Source organism: Balaenoptera acutorostrata, chromosome 8 (assembly GCF_949987535.1).
Source record: "Balaenoptera acutorostrata chromosome 8, mBalAcu1.1, whole genome shotgun sequence".
Taxonomy (NCBI): Eukaryota; Metazoa; Chordata; class Mammalia; order Artiodactyla; family Balaenopteridae; genus Balaenoptera; species Balaenoptera acutorostrata.
Window position 1 is genome coordinate 7622178 of NC_080071.1, and position 25534 is coordinate 7647711.

The 25534-nt window shown below is 39.4% G+C and overlaps 1 protein-coding gene across 7 annotated transcripts in view; it reads right to left on the reverse strand.

Moving 5' to 3' along the window:
* Window positions 1-25534, reverse strand: part of ZEB2 (zinc finger E-box binding homeobox 2) — a 131286-nt gene that overhangs the window by 68172 nt on the left and 37580 nt on the right. For 2 of the 7 annotated variants that reach the window (XM_057550637.1, XM_057550633.1), the window contains exon 1: window positions 25147-25243. The exons of the other annotated variants lie outside the window; for them this stretch is intronic. In XM_057550637.1, coding sequence (XP_057406620.1) covers window positions 25147-25228 — 82 coding nt within the window. In that variant the 5' untranslated portion in view covers window positions 25229-25243. Of the gene's footprint in view, window positions 1-25146; window positions 25244-25534 lie in introns of those variants that run through there. 7 annotated transcript variants of the gene reach the window in all.

Genomic DNA, 25534 nt, shown 5'->3' on the forward strand with positions numbered 1-25534 from the left:
TCCTAGGAAGCCATTATCATTAAAGTATATTTCAAGGTAGCTATTGACTCCCACGAAGTTACTGCTTTGAGTTAGAATCACAGGATCTTTTTTAAAAAAAATAGGAGACATATTTTGCAAACAGTACTCAGTCAAATACTTTTCTTTAACTCTGACCAGATTTATGATGAATGCATATATTGCAGTTCTTTTACAACAACTCAAAGATAGACAAGTCAGACATTTGGTATTTAAGAAGCCTGTCTCTTAAGACTCAGACTATCCCAGGTTTGTTCCATGGTGTGTTTTGGGTTTTTTCAAAGCATTTTATTTTCCACAGTGGAATCAGCTGAGGATAGAGTGTGAGCAGTGACTCTGAATTTCCTTTGCTTTGTCAAACTGTGTCACAACCGTAAAGTTATTTTAACAGAGTTTATTTGCCTAGGCATTTCCTCTCTCTTGTAGTAGTGTAAGAGAAAGGGAAACAACATTTTAAACTGTAAGTACAGCTGAGTGGACTTGAGTGATTCTTCCAGCTCCTATCATAAGCAGACAGTTCAGTGGTAAGTATGTGGGCTTTTTTAAAGCCTTTTAAAAGTATTCATAAATCTCTTATTGGTTCTTTCATTTCAATTTTCCTCAAGCAACTGCAGTGGGAATTAGACAAGTTTGAAAATTCTAATGTCTTTTTTTCTTGGACCAGTCCTCATTACTTCTATCATGGTTAACAGTGACTCAAATGGGGAAACTTACAAATTCTTCAATATATTGTGTATCTGGTATAAAAAATCATTACCCAAAATACAATAGTTGATGCCATTAATATGTTCGGTGGGATTATCCAATAAACTTCCTTCAAGTAACTCTAATGAATCCTCCTTCCTTGGTCAACCCTGCCCCCCTCCCCCCTTGGTCTTAGATCCTCCTCTTGCATAGCCATTCACACAGTGGCCAGGGCTTAAGCTCCAGTACTGTATGAGAATGCAAACAAGCAGATTTCACAATCAGATGACATTGAGACTTACACTCACTGTGCCAGACTCTCTGCTGACTGCTCTCTCATCTTGGGCCAGCCTAGGGATCTGAGAACCTGCTGCAGTTAGAAAGAAGTCACCTGATTGCAAGGTTTCCCTCCTGTTTATTCTCAGTCACAGAATAAACTCTGGGTCTCCACCTGCTCTCTCGGTCACCACCAGCCAGGGTTCCCTATTACTGTCCTGGTCAGAGAAGCATCCCCCAAAGGGGTATATTTGCCTCTTCCAGGAGAAATGCTTGTAGAAGAAAATGGACTATCGTCCTCTGCAGGCTTTCTATGACATCTCCATTTCCAGAGTCTCACACATGCCTTAAACACTCTTCCTCTCCTAAGTTTAGGGGGATAAATTGATTATATAATATTACCTGGCATTTATGCATTAATCTCCTGACAGCAGAGCGTGTTCATAGACATTTTTCACTTGATCCTCATAACAACCCTCTGAAGGGAGAGGGAGTAATTATTATTATTATCATGATTTTAAAGATGAGTAAACTGAGACTCAGAAATTTTAAATGACTTTTGACCAAATCACCTGTTGTCGGAAGCTGGGTCTGGTTCCTGTCTCCTGATTCTCTCTGTGCTCTTTTCACCCCCTCTAGGGTACAAATCTAAGTGAGCACACAAAAGCCAAAGTAGGATTTCTAACTATTCGGCAGAGTATGGTAGTGTAAGTGTAACACCCTGTTCCTCCGATTCAGTGGATACATCTGTGCCTGGGCAGGAAAGGGGAGAGGAGGAGAGGCGAGAACTAAGGTAAGGTCAAGAACAACTGAACTAAAAGCTGTGGGAAAAGCAAGTTAGATCTAAGGAAGAACACCTGGTGTGCAATATTTTAAACATGTATTCATGGGATAAGTGATGTCCATCACTTTGGGATGGAATAGGTTTAATCTTGCTTGGAGAGTTTAAAATTTGTTTTTGCTTTTTCATAATAGCTCACCAAAGTTGTATGCTGATCTTCTAGCCTATTCACCCTCATCTCCCAATTTATTTGAACATGAAATTCAAAGAGATGCCACAAATGAACAGACAGCTGTATACTAAACAAAGGTACCTTTTTGGTTCACTTTTTTTTCCTTCCCCAATGAATGCTTCTTTTAGAATTTGAAGTTAGGTACTCAGTTCAAAATACTATTCTTCCCTTGGTCATGAGAATGTCACTGGAGTACTAATGCTAAGACTAATTTAGAGAACTGATACATAATGTCACAGATTCTGTAACATACATGGGAAACTGAGTCCCTTACTCTCCAGGAACTTGAAACTGGCCACCTACTGCCCATACTCATCAGCCATTTTCATTGCTTCTTTCATGTTATCTATGTTACACACACACACACACACACACACACATCCGGCCCATCACCACCACATACCACCACACACTATTTCACACTTTTCAGGCATTTTTATTTACTAGAGTTAAAGTAATGAACAAAAAGCAAATTAAAAATGTCAACCAGGTTTTGATAACATTTTAAAATTACTTTGCTTTATATTTTTTTCCATTTTGTAATATGTTTTATTTATCTAAATAATAAAATTAGAACATCTTTCCTTCCTTGTCTTATATTTTTATAACTGAGATACAAACTCTGGATGAATAGAAATTGAATTGAAAATGTTCACCAGTACTTACATTAGCATCAAGGAGAGCCTTGCAACAAGGTACCTGACTTTCATAAGAATACATTCAGAAGGGTCTTGCCAGCTGATGGGTCTTACTGGTATTGATTCAGACCACACTAGTCACCTTGGGCATGATATAGATATCCTAGACATTAGGAGGCTTGGACTTAAAAAAAATCATCATTTTGTAATTTTGTTCACATTTCTGATAGAAAACACAGCCAATACTTAAATTTTCTAAGAGAAAAAAAAATGCTGCCCATTCTTCTGAAATTTAAGCAGGCAGCCCTTGAAAGATCACTGGGTAAAGTCTGTATTTTCTCAGGTTTAACTAAATAATTTATGCATACTTTCACTTGGGCATGATGAAGCAATTTTAGCCTTTAAAACCCACAACTACTCAGGAGGGAAAAGGTCTGGTTCCTGCAACTTAAATAATTTAAACATCCAGGTGGAAATGCTTTCAGCATTTTCCCTTTTTGAGACAAAGGAAGAAGACTTCAGAATTCTGAGATGCTAAGAATAAAGAATTGATAAAAGACCTAACCTCGGATGTATTTAACTTAGAATGGAAATCCTGCAATATTTTTTGAATGATGTGGGCCAGAGTGAGGGGTGAGGTGAAATGTCTGCCTACCTGCTGTTTATAATAAATGAACACATAGAAAATAACATGTCGGCATAGCCCAAAGTCACACATATATGTACATACATATATAAATACCCACATATACAAATAAAAGTATCTATAAAAGCTAACATAACCCCATAGCCCACGTCAATCCAAGCCTAAGCATTTGGCAGCAATTAGAATTTTAGAAGAAGCTGTGTTAAAATACATTATGCTTTAATCCCTGGCTTCCTGGGTTATATAAAATGTGTATATCTTTTGATATCTAACTAAGTAAATTAGGATGAATGAGAACAGAACAAAATGTCACTTCTGTAGGACATAGGACTGCAAAAAAGGATAGATGCAACTACTAAAATACTAGAGGAGATTTTGAAATGCAGGTGTCGGGTATGATCGGCGCTCTGAGTCCCTGGCATCTCTGCCTTATGTCAGATATCAGAACTGCCATGGGGAAGTCGGCCTTCTCACCTGCAGGTCTGCAAGTGATATATTTGTAAAAGAACGTGCGACTTGGAACACAACCCCTGTAGATTCAGAGCACAGTTCATAATCAGAAAGTTTTGAGGGTTAAAATATTTCCTGCTGTCTTATAAACATACCCCCAAATGTATGTGGTACTTAGTGTTGTAATTTCTTGTGGGAGAGAAAAACACCTAACAATTCACACATATAGCACCGTGGGTTTTTCGTTTGTTTGTTTGTTTGTTTAATCTTTGTCATATCCAGATTTGATGGCTCATGTAAAGATGAAAGTCAGCTAAGGTACAAAATAAGGTAACAGACAGAGCTAAAGAGTTGGTTTCCTTTAGAGGTGAGTATGACAAAAATTATACAGGAAGGATAAAAAGAAATCTTGCTGGGTATGTATTCTTTAAAATGAGTAGGGATTTCATTCCATTTTAGAAGAAAATAGGTCTTCCATGTTCATGAATTTCAACTCTCCAAAACTCTGGCCCTGTGCGTTCTGGGCAGCAACACACTGGGTCTCCTAAAGAGAGATCCTGAAGAAAATATGAAGAAAGGTTACCCTCTGAGCCAACAGGAAATGTTAAGCTTGGCTAGGGCTGCATAAAAGAGGGTTGCTGAAACCAAACATCACGTCCAGAACAAGGTCGCTATGTTATGATGATTTCATTCTGAATGCGATGCTGGATTTGTTTTTGTTGCGGTGGTACGGGTGAGGGCCACCTAAGTGACGTAGATTAGGGCTGTGGAATGGGGAAGAGTGATATCACACCATGGACACATCAGTGCTGTTACGGGATTCAAGAAACATTATTCTTGCTAGATTTAAAGAGCTTGAACATCAACAGCTGAGGTATGGAATGTGAAGGGTGGCCCAAAAAGAGATTGAAGTGGGGTGCGTAGTGGTTTTTCCTTTCATTTTCTTTTCTTTTCTTTTTTTTCCTCTTTTTGGTCATCCATTGACTTTAATTAAGCCCAGCCAGCCTCTTAAGCATGGGAAACTTGGAGAACTTTTTTGTTTAAAGTGACCTTGTTCCCAGGGTTTTCCCTACAACTTCTCTCAGCTCTGTTGCAAGGATGAATATCCACATTCCTGCTCTGAATCTCAGAACAGGGCACCTGGCATAAACATAAAATTTAATCTCATCTGAGTATAATACTGAGAGCGCTTTTTTCTTTTAAAGAAAAAGAAACCTTTCTCCATAATCCTGCTAGTTATACTTCTTAACTGTATTATTTTAAGTCAATTAATTCAAATTTTAAAATAATGAAATTACTAGCAGAGACTCTAAACTTCTTTTAGTATATTAAATTGGGCAGATTGCTTCTCTCCTTCTAATTATGAATGTTGCAGTTACAAAAGAAACTGTCATTTTGATAGAGCAAAAGACAATCTGTCTGCCAAAAATGTCCAACCATAATTCTAAAAAAAAAGTCATCGGCATCAAGAACATGCTACTTTGTTTGATGTACTGTCTTATTGGAAACCTAATTTGCTTTCAACCTCTGAGACAACACATAACATAAGTTTGTGTGACTAATTTTTCTTGGAAATATGAGTAATTAGAATTAGGGGCCATTTTCATAGCAGGAGTGGACAGGTTTTTAAAAAATTCAAAGTAAGTGCTAGAGTTATTTTCTTTGCTTTTTTTTTTTTTATAGCACTCCTAAAACCAAGTAGAGGGGGGATGCTGAGCTTTGTACTGGATAATGTGAGACCCCATGTAAATTGTGAGTGATTGCAAAGTACGAAAAGGTTTATTACCTAAGGTGAGCCCTCCCAGAGCTCCAGGAGTATAAAAGCATTAAGCGTATGTTCTAACAAAGTCATAAAATTCAATAAACAGGAACCCCCCACCTGTGCAATGGCCCCAGTGCTAAGTTTTATACATGTAGTAATAGTGCATATCAATTTTCACCACCCTTCCTACGCTAGCTATCACAGGGCCTACCACCACTGGAGGGACGGCAAAAGCCGCACCATTCATCCATCCCACGGAGTTGTCTACATGCCAGGCCCATTGCATCATTGTCAGTTTTATTCTATCTGCAACTGGACAAGGCTGCAGCCCTAGCTTCTATACACCCACTCAGTACCGCAACAATCGCAAACTGTGTGCCTCTGTTTAAAGAGTTTACAAGTCCTCCTGAAAGAGAAACAGAATCGTTGCATATGAATGCCCCGGACCCCGGAGGATCACACAATGGAAAGGGGAAAGACACGTCGCTGCCACTGATATGTGACCTTGTCCAACTGCTGCAGTCTCGGGCTTACCCACCAAGGTTTACAAAATCATCACACATTCTCAAGAAGCATCCAGATGACCAGGTTTCTACAGCAACTAGTTGTAATCTGCGCGCCCCTTCATAGCCAAAAGATTCCGAAAGCACGGGTCACCATTTTAGTAGATGCACGGTAACATACGCTAAAAATGAGGCCCTAAATATGCAGCATTTTCACCAGGTTACAGAAATAACTACTAACATCACACTTACTTCATAATTAAAGGAAATCCTCCCACCCCACCTCCCCATTTTTACCAACAAGGCAGAAAATATGACTGAACCTGTAACCTTTGTACCACATCCACTCTTCCCCATCCATTACTCTGTGTGATATGGGGTGGGAGGCACAGGCTTATTAAAATCCCAGCCACTCGTTGGTAAAGAGGTCCAATAACGCTAGGGGAAATACTTCATTTGGGGCTTTCTGGAAAAAAAGAAAGAATAAAAGGGAAAAAAAGCTTCGTTTTAATTATAATCCAAAGGTAACTCCTCTGTAGTAACGAGGAACATTTGAGAAGAGAGCCTTCATTCAGATCCAGGACTTGGGTGAATTTTTTCTTTCTTGCAGATTGCTCTATTGGCCATAGTTTTAATAGGCCTGACAAACAAAAGGCGACCCTTGGTGATGACTCCTCTTCTCCCCTCCCCAGCGAAACACAAAACCAAACCAAAAAAACCAGGAGTTTTATCTGTCTGAGGTTGCCTTTGATAGTTAGTGCTCACAGCACGGAAGTGCCACTCACGGGTACTTAAAGCTGCGTCATTTAGGAGCATAAAAATAGAATAAAGTTGTGCAGCAAATGAGAAATTATGACATAACTCAAGTTCTGTGGCATGAAACAGGCAAAATGAGCCATCTAACTGTTTTTCCAGAACCCAAAAAATAAAGAAAATGGAAAATGCAACCCTAGCGTGATTTCCATGAAGGTGTGTGCTAACTTCAATGCCATCTGCAAGAAGAGTTGTTATGGATATTATGAGAAAATTAAACATTTCTAGCAATGCAAAGAAAGTGAAGTGCTGCAGTTGTGAACATCTGGCATACAATCGATAATTTAAGGGAAAGTGACCCTCATGTATAATTTTTAACTGAAGAACTGTCAGGCCCCATTAGTTCCAACAGGGCCTGCCAGGACCAAGATCGGTTTTTTGGAGTATTGTATTAGCATAGTTTCTGAAAGAGCAGCGTGAAAACATAATATGGGGATTCAGTCAATTTCGTGTTTTTAAAAATTGTACACATTACTTGTTATACTGACATCAATGCTCTCCGCCTCTGTGTTCAGAATGAAAGGCCCAATAGGGTAGCAACTGCCATGGTAAACAATTCGTGAAAAAGCCCTTCTGAGCAGTTGTACTATGTTCAAAAGTAACCCCCAAAAGTTAAATGGGAAAACCAAATGGTGGCTATCGTACTGATTATTCACTGTGGTACTGAATGCTTATGACTCAAAGGCCTTGAAGGAAATAGGGCAAGGAGCAGAAAAACCATATTACACCAATTCAACTGAAGTTCTTGTTAGGAAGTATGGAAATTCCCAGACAGCGTGTGAAGGAGGTGACACAATCTTCTTGGGAAACAGAACATGTATGCTTCAAAAGTAATGGCCAAAGTAAATCATAGGGAAGAAAAAGAGGTCACCTCTTCTCCTTCAAGTTGGCCATTCAACTAAGCAAAATACATATTAAAGCTTTCTTCTCACCAGGGTTATCTAAATTAAACACATGGTAAAACGACAACAATATACAAGTGGCATGTGATGGCTGCAAGGAGTGCCATCTTTCTTGAAGGCAAGGATTCATGGCAGAGTAAAGGAAAGAGTGAATAGTCCGGGAGCTCATGGAGAAAGGGGTAATGGAGCTGGTAGGTATACAAAATACTTAGCTCAGTTCATGGGGGCTTACGTTTAACATCTGGTGAACGCACCATACTTAATTTTGTTGTGTGAAGTTGTACAGTTTAAAATCATGTTTGCCTTACCTCTCTATCCTTAGGGGGATCAGCTTGATACTGTGTCGTTGGTATTCTTTGGTATAAATGTTTCGAGGAAATTTCAGGCACTTCCATCCCAAATTAATGGGATTCTTGGCATCCTCTCTCCTTTTTAATGTTGCACTGATGTGGAATTAATCTCTCTATTTAGGTGGTTTGTCTTTGATACAAATATTAAATAATCAAGTCAACATCTTTATATATTTAAATCTACCATTTTGTTATTTAGAGAGGCAACTATTCACTTCCATAATTATAGCCACTTAAAGTCTACTAATTAGATAACGTAACTGGGCTTTACAGGTATTATAGAATATTCTTTACTAGACACTATAGTACAAACAATCATTAGCTCAGCTATAAAAGGGTTTAAATACTAATGTATTTTTTTAATTTGCTTTATGACCTAAACAAGCAATCCATGTACATTAATAGGCATAATTGTTTTGTTGGCATCTGTCCATTCATTTGATCCACCTTGACAGCTCCGGCCAACACATCAGCAAAACTCAGTAACCACAACACACTAGGAGGAACCATCGGTGACATCCTCTCAGATACGTATCATGAGTTCAATTATTCTGATACTGGGAGATGGAAGTCTCTGTAGCTTGCCACAGTACCCCTTACAGATGTTCCAGACAAGGAGTTTGACAGATAGTTCCACCTCAAACACCACTTTCAAGTGGCCATAAAACAAGCCTTAATGAGGTGATAAATGTGTTTACCTTTGATTAGGTGAGCCACTCGATAAGATAACATGGAGGACCACTTTCCAAGAGTCAATATGGCGAGAAATTGCTGGCCACTACCATTCTATTGGGATTCCAGAGGTGGGCACAGCCGCAACAGGGATACCTTGCTCCTCCAACACACCTTTCCGTTGGAGAGTTTGGCTTTGCCAGTGGAAAGAGCAACATGTGTAAGAAATTTTTGCTTCACCTGTGGACTCCAACAGTTCTTAGAAAACCCATTCTTGGATTCTAAGACTCTGTGTTATTACTCAACTCGACCACAGCTCTCCCCGTGGTATAGTACCACTGCGTTCTTGTGCGTCTGTTTCTGTGGGTGGGGGCTGAGAGTTTGTTTCCATCATCTTTGTATCCTCTGAGGTGAGGACTGTGCCTGGGCCCATGGGTGACCGTAACTGGTATCTTGTGGATGCATGAATTTCGTTGTTGCTGTTGTTTTTTAGAGACACTAGAGCCATGTTTCCTAATTCCAGAGATCTTGCTTACGTGGTAGGAATCTTACATCCAGTCTCAGGTATATAAGTGTTGATATCGTACTGCCTTTTTTGCCAGGTAGGGCAGTAAGCACCCACCGAGAGCACGGTCCAGTAACACACTCTTTCCTCGTTTCAGTTGCCCTTCCCGCACGGTGACTTTGGCATAATCTCCGCAAAGGGACTGTGGTCTGATTTCACAGCAGGAAACTGCTATCATTTGGTCCTTGACAACTTCTGCAAACAGTTACTCTTAGCCTAACAAGCAAACATTTAACTGATAAAATTGGAAGGGAAAAGAAGGCCAAAATGGCAGCCTCACCACACAACTTGCATGCGTTCTAAAATAAAGGAAATATGAATAAAAGGTAACTTACTCAGTGGCACTCGTACATATTTATAGTTTACAATTTAGTCAAAGTTTATGTCCTGAGGTTGCACCTACAGGAAGCCAGATGTGCCTTCTGCCTGTGACCTAAGACAAGCCTAGAGCAACAACTAGATAATTTCTCGCTCACCCTCTACACCGTCGATTGCGGCGGCTTTCTGAGGTGAGAGAAACTGACAGCACTAACTCTCCAGGGCAGAACTTTCCAGTCAAGTGGATCAACGGACTGAAAATCTCTTATGAATAGTCATTAGGCCTTCATTACAAACCCCTCAAAACCCTGTTCTCTTTCGCAACCAAATGCCTTTTGTCATCTTCACAAGGTGCATCATTTAATTACCAATTGATTTCTTTATATATGACAACATGTCAGATAGCAAAATACAGTGTATCTCCCTTAGGGGGAGAAGTCTGTTAACTATCAGTATGCCAGATTACGGAATTATCTGAAAAACAAGCACCCTGCATACTGTTTCTTCAATTTAGCTACTTTTCCTAACATCTGAGTTTCTCTCTTTTTGCTGTAAAAAGCCAATAAAAGGAAAAAAAAAAAAAAAAAGAGGAAAGCTAATGAGAATCCTGATGGAGTCCTCCCATACCCTGAAACACTTTCAAATGAGTGAGAATACATTTTAAGCTTTCTCTATGTGAAAAATGAATACTCCACAACATATAGAGAATGTAGAGTGAATTCCAAAATACAACTATATACAGAACCACCACAGACCATCTTTCTACATAAAAAAAAAAATGTCAAACAATTGTTCTCGTTATACCAAGAATTCCCTCAGCTTCTGACTTAGCTAATGCACTGAACCTTCCGCTGCGCAACTGCTGCCTGATAATCAAGTCAGTACTGTATTAATAAGCTGAATAATAAGAGAATTTCAAAAATGTACAGGACTATTATACGGTAACAATAAAACCTCAAACGGAGTAAACCAGGGCAGTGCTGAAGGTAGGCGTCAGAAAATAATGAAAGCAGTGTTGCAGCAATGCCCTCCATTGTGTGGTGGTGTAAATGCCTGCTTCTTTCATACACAGAAGCCACATTACATGAGTCCGAAATGTTCTCAGAGCGTCACTGTGCCTGGTTGTGCTAGAACCTGGCACCGACGGGCACTGAAAGCTGACATTATACTGTAGGATGTGCTGCAGGTGTGCAGGCCTGGGAACGTGCTCTAATTACATATTTTCCTGCCGCGCAACAATTAAGGTCGCCAAAATAATTGCCAGTTTCTTAATCCCTCTCTAACAAGACTGACATAAGGAATGGTTTATTTTTCTCTGGTTGTTTTGAAAGTGTTCTTCAAGATTTTGGTTTTCTATGGAACTGCATAAAACTAATTCTTACGTTCAGATGTGTGATTATACCCATTGTTAAAAAAAAAAAAAAAGCCTGTCTTTGAATTGTAGTAAAACTAAAATAATAAAAAAAAGTGAATTGTATAACTTGGTAGGTGGTTTAAACAATTTTCCTCTTAAAGAAGGTAAATTTTTCTTCTAAGACCCTACATTTCTACTCTCTGAACTTTTCAAATCACACGGGATGTTAAAACAGCTGACCGCAAGAAAACACAGACAAAATCGGTGTCTTCACTCATTTAGTGCTGGTTCTTAACCTTTTGGGAGGTGATAGAGCCTTTTAAAAATCTGATTAAATGTATGGACCCACTGACCCCAAAATGCATCAATGTACAAAATGTTGCATGCAATTTCTCCTAGTCTACAGACCCCTTAAAAATCCATTAATGAATCACAGAGAAAGAACCCCAGTCAACTAACAAATACTGCACTTATTTATACACTTCCCTTCATTCACCCATCCTTGCATCCTCTAAGCTATCTGACCACCACATGAAGGATATAGTATCTACCACGGGCATCAGGAACCAAGTTTGTGGGATTTATACTCTTACCTAAAACCCATTTATTTCATTATCATTAGTTGTTAATTTCCCATTTTAGTTGGGCTAATTGGGCAGAGCTGAATCATGTAGTGAATTTTGAGCCAGCTTACTCACTCTTGCCTCCTTTGCTACAAATCAGAAGATGGCAGTGCGAGCTGATTGAGTACTTAGCAGACAAACTGAAGTTATGTCAAGCGCATTACAATTTCACACAGGCTGAATGGTAGGGGCAGCAGATGTAACTAATGGGGTTAGGGAGAGGAGAAGCTCGAGTGGAGAGAGAGGGGATGGAAGGGAAACAAAAGTGATTGTATCGGTAATAGAGACTTCAAAGGGGAGCAGTTGGGAAGATTTGGGGGGGGTTAGATCTGGCAAATGGAAAAAAGAGGCACATCTGCCTATAGACTGGCTGATACAGGAGAGAGGCAAGGCCTGCGAGGAGAAAAAGCAAAGGAGGAGAATCAAAGGCAAGGAAATGTACAGCTGCACAAGAAAGGAAGCCTGATTCTATTTGTGGAGGCTACACAATGCCTCATGTGGTTGGAACTGTCCCAAATTGTCCTGCTTTGAGTGTCCCGTCCATGAGACATCTTGCTAAGTTGGAGACCAAAAGTAACTGTAATGATTTCATCTGGATGTTTGAAAATAAAACAAATTCATCCTGATGTTTGAAAAATCCTTTCATTACAAGACTGGTGTGTGGTTTAAATATTAACTGCTCCTCCCACCCCCTGCCCCCCCAACTTTCTTTCTTACGTGTTGGATGTTTCAAAACAGTGTTTGGTCAAAAAGGAGCTCTTTTAGTGGGCAAATAAAATGGGAGTTCTATGGATAAAAGTGAGGAACAGGCATGCTGTTTCTCTTCTTTCATGAGACAAATGAGATACTTTGGTTCTTACTTGGAGGTGGATGCTTGAATCCCAGTGGTAGAGTGTGTGTGTGTGTGTGTGTGTGTGTGTGTGTGTGTGTGTGTGTGTTACTGATGGTACAACAGGGAGTAAGGAGAGAAGGAGAAGGACCAAATCCTTAAAGCAACATCAAGAAGGAGTGCAGGGGCCAGACCTGGGCTATGCCATTAAAAATTACATCATATAATTGGGGTGCTGTTTCCACCAGCAGCGGACAACTCCTGTCCTTACTCACATGGTGAATGCCACTCATTCTTTTTTAAGGCCAGCTCAAGAAAGAAAGCGTATTCTCTTTACAGCTGTGCCGACCTGTTTAAGGAGAGGGCAGCTCAGTTCCTCCTTGTGCATAAAGGGCATCAAGGACTTACCTTGATCAACACTCGATTCATTCTATCAGTCACTCAACAAACATGGCTTTCTTGAATATGTATTGAATATTAAATATTTACAGAATATTGAATTTCTGAATAGTTACAGTGTGTCAGGCTGTGACCCTGCCAAGCTATTCTTTCTGACAATGATTCCTGAGGCTCAGTGAGGACTCACCTTTGGACCCTCGATGCTAAAGCAGTACCTGGCACCTGGTAAAGTAGCTACTATTTGTTAAGTACCATAATGAATTCACTGAATATAAAATAACTTCCCTGTCGGCAGGTTTATACTAAAATGCTTCAAGTAGGTGTAAGCTTTAAAAACATGGTTTTCTCATATAGAAGTGTACTCATTGTCGAAATAAGTTTTTAAAGTGTGGCAGTTCAGCTCCTGGTCTTAAAATCACAATCGTAGTATAGGTAGCTTTTTCCTGGGCACGACCCATACACCAACTAACACACAGCCTTGCACAGGGCATGCTAAGTAGATGTTTGTGGATTCATTTTTGATGGATATAAATGCCATCGGTCAGTCCTGAGCATTTCACAAACACTAGCGAGACTCTCTAGTCTGCTGACCTCGTGTGTGAGTGACTACAGACTCCCTATCAGACATTATTCAGGCAATTCTACATCTACCCCAATAACAGGCTTTTTTTCTAACCCAATTTCCTTGACCTGTGTTTTCCTTCTAACCAGACTTCAGAGACAAAGGCAGAGCAGTAAATCATTTTCTTAGAAAAACACCATAGGGCTATTTCGGTCATTTGGGCTGTTATTTATATGCTATACCTGAAAAGTTATTCTGAGATGGTGTAGCTCACTAAATTCTTTTTTCCTCATTATCATTATTGCTTCAAAATGATCACTAATTTGCTCTTTGGCTTTCTAAGTGGGAAACATCAAAGGAAGGAAAGTTCTCCCTAATTTAACTTTTCTTGAAAGGTAACTGATTTACAAACAAATTACTTGTGCCTTGTAAGGAAGAGCCAAACCTGTCTGCTCATTTGTTACATTTTCAGGGGCTACAGTGTGGAAATGAAGCCCTAAGAAGGTCCTGTGTGATCCACAAACAACTTCACGGTATATTACACGTGCATCAGATACAGAGACCAAACCCTCTGAGTAGCAAGCAACCTGCCACGCAGAAGCCTTGCTTGGCAATGCCTTAAACAGCTTATTTAAATTGCAAACTTTCCAGCTGCCGCTTACAGGTGATTTTGAAAGTTCACTGTATAAACTAAACAGCTTCATCTCCAGTCTTTGTTTCTTAAATCATACATACATCTTCTTTGAAAGGTACTATTTCATCTCTCTCTTAAATGCTTATCACCTTTGCTAAGAAATGGCCTTACAGAGTAAAAATGTATCTAAAACATGCATGAAGCTTAAACAAATATTCCAGCTTGAGGGCAAATAACGTTAGAGACATGGCTAGGAATTTCCAGGATGAAGTTTTGCCTTGAATAGAAATCACATGAGAAGCATTTGTGAAGTCATAACTTTATAGTGTAAGATGATCAAAGCCAAGTATTAATACTTTTTTTTATCAGCTCACCTTCTAAACAATATTTCAGTAGATTTCCTTTCACACAGTGATATTTGTAATAAATGTTCTGCCTTTGTTTTAAAGTCAGTCTGTAGAAAGATGACATCAGCTTAGCAAACAATAAAGTGCCTGTAATATTGTCTCCAGAGGGCTGTTACATTTACTTTGTAGCAGTAAAATTCAATTTTCAAAAAACACTACATGAATGATGTTAGGTTATTAACCCTATCACCGCCGTAAAAATATCATCATTGTGTGCAGAATGTAGGTCACTTTCTAGAAGCCCTAAGTTGCTTTTTTTGGTTAAATAATCCATTTAAGCTTCTTTTCTCTTCTATAGCCTGGGTTGTGTCCCTTCCTTTGGGGAAAAAATATTCCAGAATTTAGTCAGCAGGCTGGAACAAGACCCCTACACTTTTTCATTCTGGGGCTCTTTTCCTTTGTTGCCACAATGTTACACCTCTCAGTTGGAAGTAACCCTCTGCATTAACTTTTTACCAAAACCTGTCCTTCTCCAATTTAAAATCAGTATATCTTGCCAGGCTTTCCAACTGGCAGAGTCGTAACTCTCACATGTTTCAGTTCTAGAACAAAAAGAAAACGAGGATGGGTCCCATTGCAAAGCCTGCAACACTCGCATTTCAAGACCTTGAACACAAACACTTTAAAAACGTGGACCTGAAAGTGTCTCCCCTGCTATGTGCGAGTGAAAACTATATGTATCTGATGAAAGCAATGAAATCTTTCACGTTTAGAAAGAATCTTTATCGACAGCACATCGGCATGCAAAGAGTTAACCAGTTAAACTTCTACAAACGCCCACAGTAACTTTCCAAAAGCTGACAATAAGTAAAAGAAGTGCTGGTTATCCATTTTTTAAAGGGATGAGATTGGTTTTAGAAGAAAGGGAAAGAGGATCAAACACCTCAATGCAACAAAAGGTTGTGTCAGAAGGCCCTCAATCACAAACCTCCTTCAACAACAGATATTCCAACCTTCCAGAGCAGTTACCCAGGCAGCACGGCTAAAAAGTTCCCTGACATGAAAAGAACAAAAACCAAAGGGACAGAGGTAGTTATTGTCATGCACACTCCTCTCCCTCTCTTTCTCTCTCTTTTTCTCTCTCTCTCTCTTTTTTTTTTTTTTTTTTTTGGCTTGGGCTTTTCCCTCCCCCACGAAACTTTTGCATAAGCTGTTAGAGAAAAGTGCTGGTGTGGCTCACAGAAAAGAAATCCCCTATTTGTAAGCTACCTCCTAGGTGGTGAGGTAGACATCGTTTTTCTGTAAAAAACACCTGATGAATGGAGAGATCACCTACATGAATACTTCAAAAGAGTTATCTGAAATTATAAGCATAATTAGAGCCCTGTAAATATGGTCAATTTTCCCTTAAAAGCTCTTGGGTGGTTGTTTTTTTTTTTTTTTTTTAATTGATGATGTTTTCTTCCCAGACAAATTCTGTCTTCAGTGCACAGTGGATGGAAGTTATTTGCATTTTCTGTGTTGGGTCTTAGAGGTATCTTAACAGCATGTATGAATTTTCCACTAAAATGTAAATTATTAACAAGTCAGAGTTTTCATTTGTTTTATCTCCTGATGTGAGATCTAAATAAGTATGTAGAACACTTAAAATTCTTACCATTTCTCTGCTTTCTGAGAAATAAATCTCATGCATACTGCACAATATATTTTCTTATGCATATCATGCCTCCACATAATGGGAAAAAAAACTAATTTGAGGGGAAATACTATACGTTTCCTGGAGACTTAGCTGTATAAGCAAAGAGTATTAACCCAAAGGAGCATCTGGTCATATTTTTGTCATCATCATCATCATCATCTTCATAATCATCCTCAAAAAGCATCATTTAAGTCTTCATCATGACCTGGATTGATACCAGCCATGTTCAATTAACTTTGTCCTTGATTTCTGACATAAGCTACCGTTAGAACCAGATTAAAGAAACTCAGTTTAAGGGCACAGCGCAAGGATGACTGAAGGGGGTGTGATTGGGTAGTTGTCCTTTGAGATACTGTAGTAATAACAACAACAACAACAACAACCATTCAAATGGTGCTTACTATGTGCCAGCAGTGGTCTACATAAATTACTTCTTTTTTTCCTTCTCAATAGTCCCTTTTACAGATGAGGAAACTGAGGCTCGGCGATGTTAAGTGACTTGCCCGGTGTCACGGGTAGCAAGTGGTAGAGCTAGAAGTTTTGAACCTGGGCATTCTCTCAACAACCATACTTTGCTACAGCAGAATGGAGGAAAGGAAAGGAAGGACTAGTGAAAAATGCAAAGTTTCAGGGTCTCCCATGTAAGGGTGCATATCAGGAATTTGTCTAGCATAAAAGAGTTCCTGAAGCAATGAGAGAAGGATTGCATAAACAATAGATGGGCTTACTCTGGAAAAGAAAGAAAAAAGATTGGAGCAATTAGGAGATAGCTGGATGAAGAGGTGAGACATAGAAAGGGAACATTAGAGCACAGTCCGGAGAGCAGCTGGCAGTCTCAATGGAACCCAGAGAAAACGATGGACTGGTTAAAGAGACAGACAGAAAAGGGAAAGTTCATCAGTGGTGTTAAATTAAGCTGGGGCTTGATATGCTTGTGTGGAGGGAGAGAGGGAAGAAGGCCGCAAATTCCCAGTGGGCCAAGGCCAAAGCTCAGAGTAAGACCACAACTACGAGAATGAAAAGGAAGGGGGTGGATCCAGGAAATGTTGACCCCAAAAAAGTGGCAACGGTTGGTAAAATACTGGATGTGGGGAGTGAGAAAGACAGTGGTGAGACAAAAATAACTCTGGGGTTCCTGGTTGGGAGGTCCACGATAGGGTGTTATTTCCCACTGCAGTGGAAAACTGGGCAGATAGGGAAGATGAGTAGCTTTCTGTCATGATATGTAATTGGCCGATGCCAATGCCAGTAAGTTTTGAGGTCTCTTGTGGGAACAGTACCCTGAGGTTCTAAAGCATGGCTGGTTTCATCGGTGAATACCTTGACCCTTTTAATAGAGGTCAGGATTTTAGTAGCTGGAATATCAAGAGAGAGGCTGTCAGGTGTGTAGGAATCTGATGGGGGAGGCATGGATGCCGGACTGCTAAAGAGCAGAGTGTGCACATGAGGAATGCCAGAAAAATGCTCTAGAAGCAGAGGTGTAGAGTTGGTTACACAGGTGTTGGGAAATGGAACATCACTTCTAGTGTGGAACAGAGCAAAATGGCCTAAAAATTACTTCAGGCTAAGTCATGGCCAACATCTCAGACCCTGGCTTTCTCTCTCTAGGTATAAGAGCACAAAAATTCATGGTTTAAACTCAGGCAAAGAAAGTTTCATTAAACACAAAAGTAGGATGTATGTATACAAAATTGCATAGGATCACTCTTTCAACTTCTGGGGTCAAATATTTCTCTAATGATTCATCCAGTTTTCCCAAGTACTGTTTCTAGGAGAGCAGAGTTTATCCATAAAATATCCACGTTAAAAAAAAAATTTTTTTCTCCCCATGCCTCCTCCTGGGCTCACCAATGTTTACAAACATGCAGCCTTGTGAACAGTCTTGCCTGGGCAGTCGTGAACAGTGACCCTCCTTAACACGGAGCACTGGGAAAGGAGGGTATTATTTCAGCTGGGAGAGGAGCAGAGCTCTGGGATGAGACTGACTGATTCAGACCAGATGGGTGGCCACACGTAGGTGCGACAAAAATAGAAACACATTGCAGACATTCCAGGCACTGTCCTCCTCCCCTGGCCAGGAGGGGGTCGCCTGAGCTGCTCTCTTATCTACCTCCTAATGTGCTCTCCAATCAAAGAATGTTGATACCGCTAACTCTTCTCCTTCACGTTAGCGGCCTGGTCACATGGCATCAGACTGGAAGTTCCATTTAAAAAGTTAAATGACCATTGTCCAGGTTTCCCCATAAATAAAGCCAAAGCAAAGCATTTCATCTAGTACCTAAATGTGCTATTATTTTGATTTCCTCTACCACGTGTAAACTAGCACACTGGAAACTTTCTCTGACTCTTAACCTCCCAGGAAAGAAGAGCATATTTATAAATGACACCAGTATTGTAATTATTGATCAGAATCTAATTCATAGGGCCTAAAAAGATTGCATATAATGATTGAGAATTCTAACCCAGTTTACAGGCACTTTAACCATACGTTTCTTGAGCCCAAGGACTCTCTTAGTAGAAAAAGGTAGGACCTTGTATTAGAGAACCACAACCCACTCATTTTTCTCGAGTCACCATGTGATGTTTAAGGTTTTTCTTGGACTATTTTGGTTCTCGTTTCAATAAACTGGTGAACTTTGAATTTATAAACAAAGGTAAGGGTTTATTATCTTGACAATATCCGGAAAAAGAAACACAGCATTTTAATTTATTGTAAGAATTACTTTCTTACTTGAAAGGAAACTCAACAAGCATGGGAAATTTTCTATCATTCAAAACTGAAGTGTAGAAATTATGCACAAATTTGAATATTTATTGAAATTAAAGGAAACTCCCAAAGCTTTTTTGTAAAATAATATAAAACCTAGAGAAACGGTGAGCATTCAATAACACACCCGTGGCATTTAAACAAGCACAGGAGCGGCTTTGTCATAATAAGAGGAAGGTTTTCTCACCCTCTACCTCAAATGTCCTGCCCTGTTCTGTCGCAGCATGAAGTTGGAGTTTATGTCTTCTCACAGAGGACTGAAACTATTACCTACTTGTTATAAACCTCTTCAGATTTCACTGCTGTGGGGTAATCTGTAGGTTCTGATTGACATCCTTGGCTGTCTCTCACACTCCCTATGAAGTTCACATGTACCTACCACCTGAAAGGCAAGGCAGGACATTGTTTTCACCTTGCCCTCTATTTTCAACTAAAAAAGTCATTCCTCAGGTATAATTCTGAACCAATTGTACAGGAAGGGAGTTATTCTTTTAGTTTAAGAGCTACACATATGGGTCTTTTTTCTTTCCACAAAGTGCTGGCCCATAGCTGTCATGACACCCATCTGGAATTGAGATTCTATGGAAGACCTTTCTCATAAAAGTATTTACTCATTTTTTTTTTTGCATCATAACAATTCCTAGATGTAAGGTACCAGTGATAGACAGCTCTTGAATTTACTCTGCCAGTAGGCTGCCTCCTTAAAAAAAAAATTATTCCTGAGCAGGTGGAGATTAGCCTATGAAAAATGCTTTTAATTTTGTCCACTCTCAGACTTACCTATCTGTCAAACCCATACATGTGACAGCAGTTGGATTCAGCTTATCTCTACTTTACCACCTAATAGCAGGTTTTAAATAGTCCATGGGCTCTTAGTTATTTGTAAGCTGAGTTCATTTGACTCCCTTCCGCAAAACAAACCCAATAAAATACAAAGATACTGAACTGCCAGTTCAGTTTCTGAATATTAAAAATAAACACGACTGTGTCCAGGAATCTGTGAAAATGACTTCCTTTTGACATCAGGAAATAAAATAGCCAATGCAAACCATATCTTGACGGCTACTTCACGAGACCTTGTGGTTCTTTCTACGTGGAACTTAGTTTACACAGTGCTCCTCTGTAGTAATATTTTACATTGACAATTTTCTCTACTCATCTTTTTCCTCGTGAAATCGAACCTGCCTAATTTTGCAGCTCTCAATTGCACCATTTGATTTGTGCAAACCACAGCTTCACAGAATTAAGTGAGATGAGATGCCCCAGTGTTGGTGTGGCTGTGGATCTATTATGGCTTCATGCTTCACTAAATGGCAGGATTTCCACAGGGCAGTACCTATAGTAAAGTGGGCCTCAAGGGGTTAACGTGGGCTGAATCTCAAAATAGACACGCAGCTCAGCACACCTACTCACTTATAAAGAATGAGCAATAAATATGTGCATGCAAATTCTATTTCTATTAAAAGTTACCGTGGAAAAGTAGAATGCTCTTTCTCACCATTCAAACTAGAAGAAGATCAAGGGCATGGACCACCTTGCTCTCTTCAAAGGGACCGAGCTTAGGGCAGCACCTGAAACAACTTTGCCCTACCACCTACAGGCCTGAGACTGGAACAGGAAGAAAGTTCTTATATGAAAATAAACTAGCTCAGTCTTCTCTCAATTAGCTTACTTCTCGATATTTTACTGGTTTTATTGTTTTACTGGGTATTCAGCTGTCACAACTCAGACGATGCTCCCGAAATGATCCCATGTATTGAAAATAAAAATTCTTCACCGTGTTATTAATCCGATGTCTTAATGAACGGGCAGACATCGGTGGGTTCAGCATTTCGTGTGTTGGCTCCTCATTTCACACTGCCTTGACATCATCAAAATTCTCCTGATTTGGACAGTAAGAGGTGAGTGGACAACAGCCAAATGCAACTTTCAGACTTAATCTACTTCAGTCATTTAAAAACGTTCACAGGACAATGAAACAAAACATATATTATCTACTCTCTCGGGTAAATACTGGTCTCAATAACAAGCTGTCTGGGAGATGCATGAAACCTGTTCCCTCTCTTATCAATGTTTTCCTGGCCATCAGAACTAAGGCCCCCTACTCTATTTTAAATTTAACTCTATGAAAATGGGCAGTACCCAAGAAAACGCTAGCACAATTTCAGATAAAATATACTGTTGTGAAGCTGAAAAGTGCACGCAAAGCAAGCTGCATTATTAGAATGTTTAAATATTAATTATACCGCTGTGTAGTAAAGATGATCAAGTATGAGTGTCAACTAATTTTCTAAAAGCTGCAACATTTACTTTCATCTAAACTTCCTTTGTTAAACTAAAACTAAAAGCCCAGCAAGTTTAGTCTACTTGAGTGTGTTTATTTTTATTGGTTTCTGCATAATTTTTTTCTACCATAAACCAACTTTAACCCCTTTTCTGTAATCTCTGCCAGTATAACTCCAATAGCACATCATAAAATTCCTATAATTCTTCAAAGCCACGGAGTTGGAAAGGAAAGGCTTGGGCATTTTGTAACAAACGCCAGCTACAATCTTCAGCCAATTATGTTTAACTCTTGCAAACCTACTTTTTTGGTGCATGTGGAGAAACTTAGAGGTTTATGCTGTGTGGCCACTCTCATTTCCATCGTAAGCATTCTTCAGTTGCTTTTGAGTTGGAAGCCACTTCCATTTGGTGAAGAATATTGTGGTGGAGGTAGACAGAACCTAGCTCTGATAGCTGTGGAGTTCAGGCTGACAGATGGGGAGACGGATGTACACAGCCACGTACAATCAGAGAGACTTCTTACCTATGCAGAAGCCTTTCCTGATAGAGATGAGGTGGCCTGGAAAGTGGACATTAAAATGAACTCTAGTGATGGAGGAGTCAGGCAGGATCACTGCCACTTACCCCCTTGTTGCTTTTCCTAGCACCTACTGCTCTCGTAGATTGTAAAACAGCTACTAGAATCAGGCAGGAGAATCACTTAAGATTCTTTAAGAAGAGACAAAGGAAGAGCATGTGTGTAGAGAGAGATGCTCGGGTTTCATCCCGTCACCCATGGATGCCCAGCCAGGGTTTCCCACCTGAGACAGATTGCGGCTCGTGTTCGACTCACTCATGCACAAGCAGCAATACACAAGTTCAGTGTAAGCCACTTTAAAAGCTCATCGGGCGCATGCTTTACTTGTACAAAATACCTTATTCATGACGGAGCAGTGAGGGCCTAGGTAATTACTTGAATCAAGGTGGCCTCAGAAGTGTTTAAATCTGTAAGGACACTTAGAGCATGAATAATGCAAAATAATTTGCATCTAAATTTTTTAAGTGTTCTTTATTCAAAAACTAAAATGCAGTTCCGATTAAAGTTTGATGAGTGAAAGCTGAGCATTTCGTACCCACTGTGAAACGTCTCCTGTATGTGGAAATTATTTCAGACAGTGGTGAAGGGACAAAAGAGTTTTATTTTCGTTGGTTTTTTTTAAAATTTAAGTTGTGACTAAGTCATCCTTCTTTTAAGTCTACCTTTCTTTAGGTTTTGTACTGGCTCCCAAGGTAATTCCTGAGTTTGTTTACCAGATACAAATACAAATTTCAATCCAACCCCTTAGGAAACACAATGAAAACACTTACTTTCTCAGACCCAGTAATTTGCCAAACAAAATAACATTTGCATTCCAAGCTAAGGCAATGCAACTCTCTTTCTCTTCCTCTCACCTAAAAGTTTTTATTCAAATTATTCTTCTTTTGGAATCACTAGACACTCTGTTCTCGCAAAAGCTTAGAATGCCCTATTTCATTTCCTTGTTATTATATCTATACTACTGTACGAATATACATTATTTAGTATGTCACTGGCAAATTTTCAGTGAAAAGCTAAGCAGTGTCAGTATGTTAACTCATACTTTTTTAAGGAAACAAGATTGAACAGTTGAAAGTCAATTAAGAACCCAAAGGCAACTTTGTCACAATAACATATCAAAATGTTTATTACTACCCTAAAATAGCCTTTCTTCATCTAGTTTCCTAAAACTGAACATTTTGAAGATTATTTCAAAGGAGTACTATAGTAAGATTGAATTACCACCTTTCCAATTTATAAATATTTTTGTCAGGGGTTTAAAAAAGGAAGTAAATCATAATTTAAAAATAAATTTTCCTTTTATTTTGCTAAATTTCTACCATCTATTATCATTTGGGCTGCATAACCTGTCCTGGAACATCACCACATTTGCGTTTCACTTAAGTTTGTGAACATTTGAGACACCCACAATTCAAGAAATTGCCATTGTTCCCTGGATTCTTCTGCCATGTGATAGGGAGCTCTCCTGGCCCTTCTTTTCTACCTGAGATCAAAGTAAAGTTCAGTTAGAAAATAGGTCTTTCTCGTCTGGTTCATGGGCCTCCTCTGCGGCTGTGTGGAGGTAGACAGCTGGAATCAGGCAGAAAAGGCGGTGCATGTCTGACCAGGTTAGCAGCAGACCCAACCTTCTAAGTGAATTTTCAAGGTAGTTCACTCTGTAATCCACAGCAAAGGGAAGTTTCCTGCTGTAGCCCTTATAAAGTATAAAGACTCAGAATTTAGTGCATGCTCCAAAGCAGGCTTCTGCATTATCGGAATTTTAGACGAGCATGTCTGCCCCGCTCTTGGTGAGTGGGTACGCTTTTTTCTCTTTTTTTTGGATTTTGAACAATGAAAACATTTTTAAACTCATTGAACAAAGATTTCCCCAGCAACAGACCCCCAGCTCAGCAGGTCACCTATCTTTGCGACAGTTTTTCTTTTCCCACGCTAACCCCAGGGCTCATTTGCATAAGGTCTCTGTTGTGACAATTAGTTTCAGGTGAGCTGATTTCTATGCAACTAGCCCAAGACGATGCACAAGCCCTGGGCCTCCCTGATCCTGGTCCTAATTGCGACTGACTGGCACCAGACACAATCATCCTCTTGATTCAGCAAATTGTCCTGCTAGTAGCTTGTTGTGACCCCGCAAGCACAAATCATATCATGTCAGTCCAGCCTAGTAAACAACCACTAAAATACACTCTCAATGAGCATAATAATGTCTTTTCCATATTTTAGGTATAGTTGACTAAATGAATGCAAATGAAAGCAACAGTCTTTTAATTTCTGTCTCTGTGTGTGTGTGCGGGTGTTTTTTGTTTTTTTTTTTGTTTGTTTGTTTGTTTTTGGTTGGGAGTGATATTCTGACTCCCCAGAAAAACTTTTTAGAAAATGAGACTGCCCCTGTGTTTAAATTCCATGGCTCTATATAGCCCTGTCACCTGGGAGAAAGTCCCCAGGTAAAATAACTGGCTGCTTTCAAATTTCTTTTAGCTTTGTTGTTGTGGAAATAAGTAATATGCTCTTTCATCATCTCTGAAGCTACAGGGTACATCAATATGCACATTAGCAGGGTTCCCAGTAGTCCCTACTAGACAGAAAAGCATTTGGAGCCAATGAAATTTCACATCTCTGCATAGCAACCCAAGTTAAGGAAGAACTTTTCTTAATTCTAGGAAGCAAGGGAGAAAAAAAAAAAAGATAAATGACTTGGCATTAACAGAATGTTTAAGGACAATAATTATTCTTGAAACATTGCCTCTCTCCCAACTCTGTCTGAAATTCTGAACTTAACTGTACTATGCTACATGTCTCATAAATTCCTTCTGCCCTGATAGTCAGGAATTCTGTCTGCTATCCTGTCATCTTACTTAGCTACTTACCTGTCACGTCTATTTGCTAAAGTTAAAAAATGAATGAATAATTTAAAAAAACAAGTCCAATAAATGTTCCGAAAGCCACTTGGCTATTTTTTCTACTCTTGAAAAATAGGTATTGCCACTACTATGGCGTTACTTTTCTTTTCTCCAGGTGGTTGTATATAAGCATTTGCTTCCTTGCTATGAACGATATGTCCATTCATATCCTTTGATATGAACGATATGTCCATTCATATCCTATCTAGAACTAAAAAAGTTTTTCACACAGATAGTGACTTTTGAGAGTTTGTATCTTATTTCAAACTGGTTTCTGACACATAAAATTACTTGTTGGTGTTGCAACACATTGGTTTTGTTTTTCGTTTCAGGTACATATGTTTGAGGTGAGGATCTTAGAAGGGGGTCAGAGGTGATGGAGAGAAACTGAAGAAAAAAGAGAAAGGAAGAGGGAAGAAGGAAAGGAAGGAGGGAAAAGAGATTAGATTAAATTTTGTATTGGAGAGAATTGCTTTAGGTCCTTTTGAAAAGATTTTTGCATTTATGGTGGAGGGACTGTCTACCCACCCTCAGATAAACTAATCCTCTACGTGGGCCTTACCTCTTGCATCTGCACGGTCCCCCGCTCCCCGGTTACACAGCCCACTCTTGAGGGGCACACACTGCACGTGGCCTGAGCACATGGTCCAGGGTGTGACTGGAAGAACACAGTATTAATTTTCTGCTATTTCTTACGTCTGTTATGATTTTTAACCCCGTTTTTATAGAGACATGGAAACTGTATTGCCAAAGGCTTTACATTAATTCAATTAAAGGAGACTAGCAATAGCTGGGCAACAGGAGGTTCTAAATTCTAGAGCCCCGTGGGGTATGCGTTTAGACCATCCTGAGCAAGAAAGTATTTGAATCCAGATAAATAAGTATATAGCATCAAGGTAAAGGATTGTTGAGGGATCTACATAATTTGATAATAAAATACAATCTACATA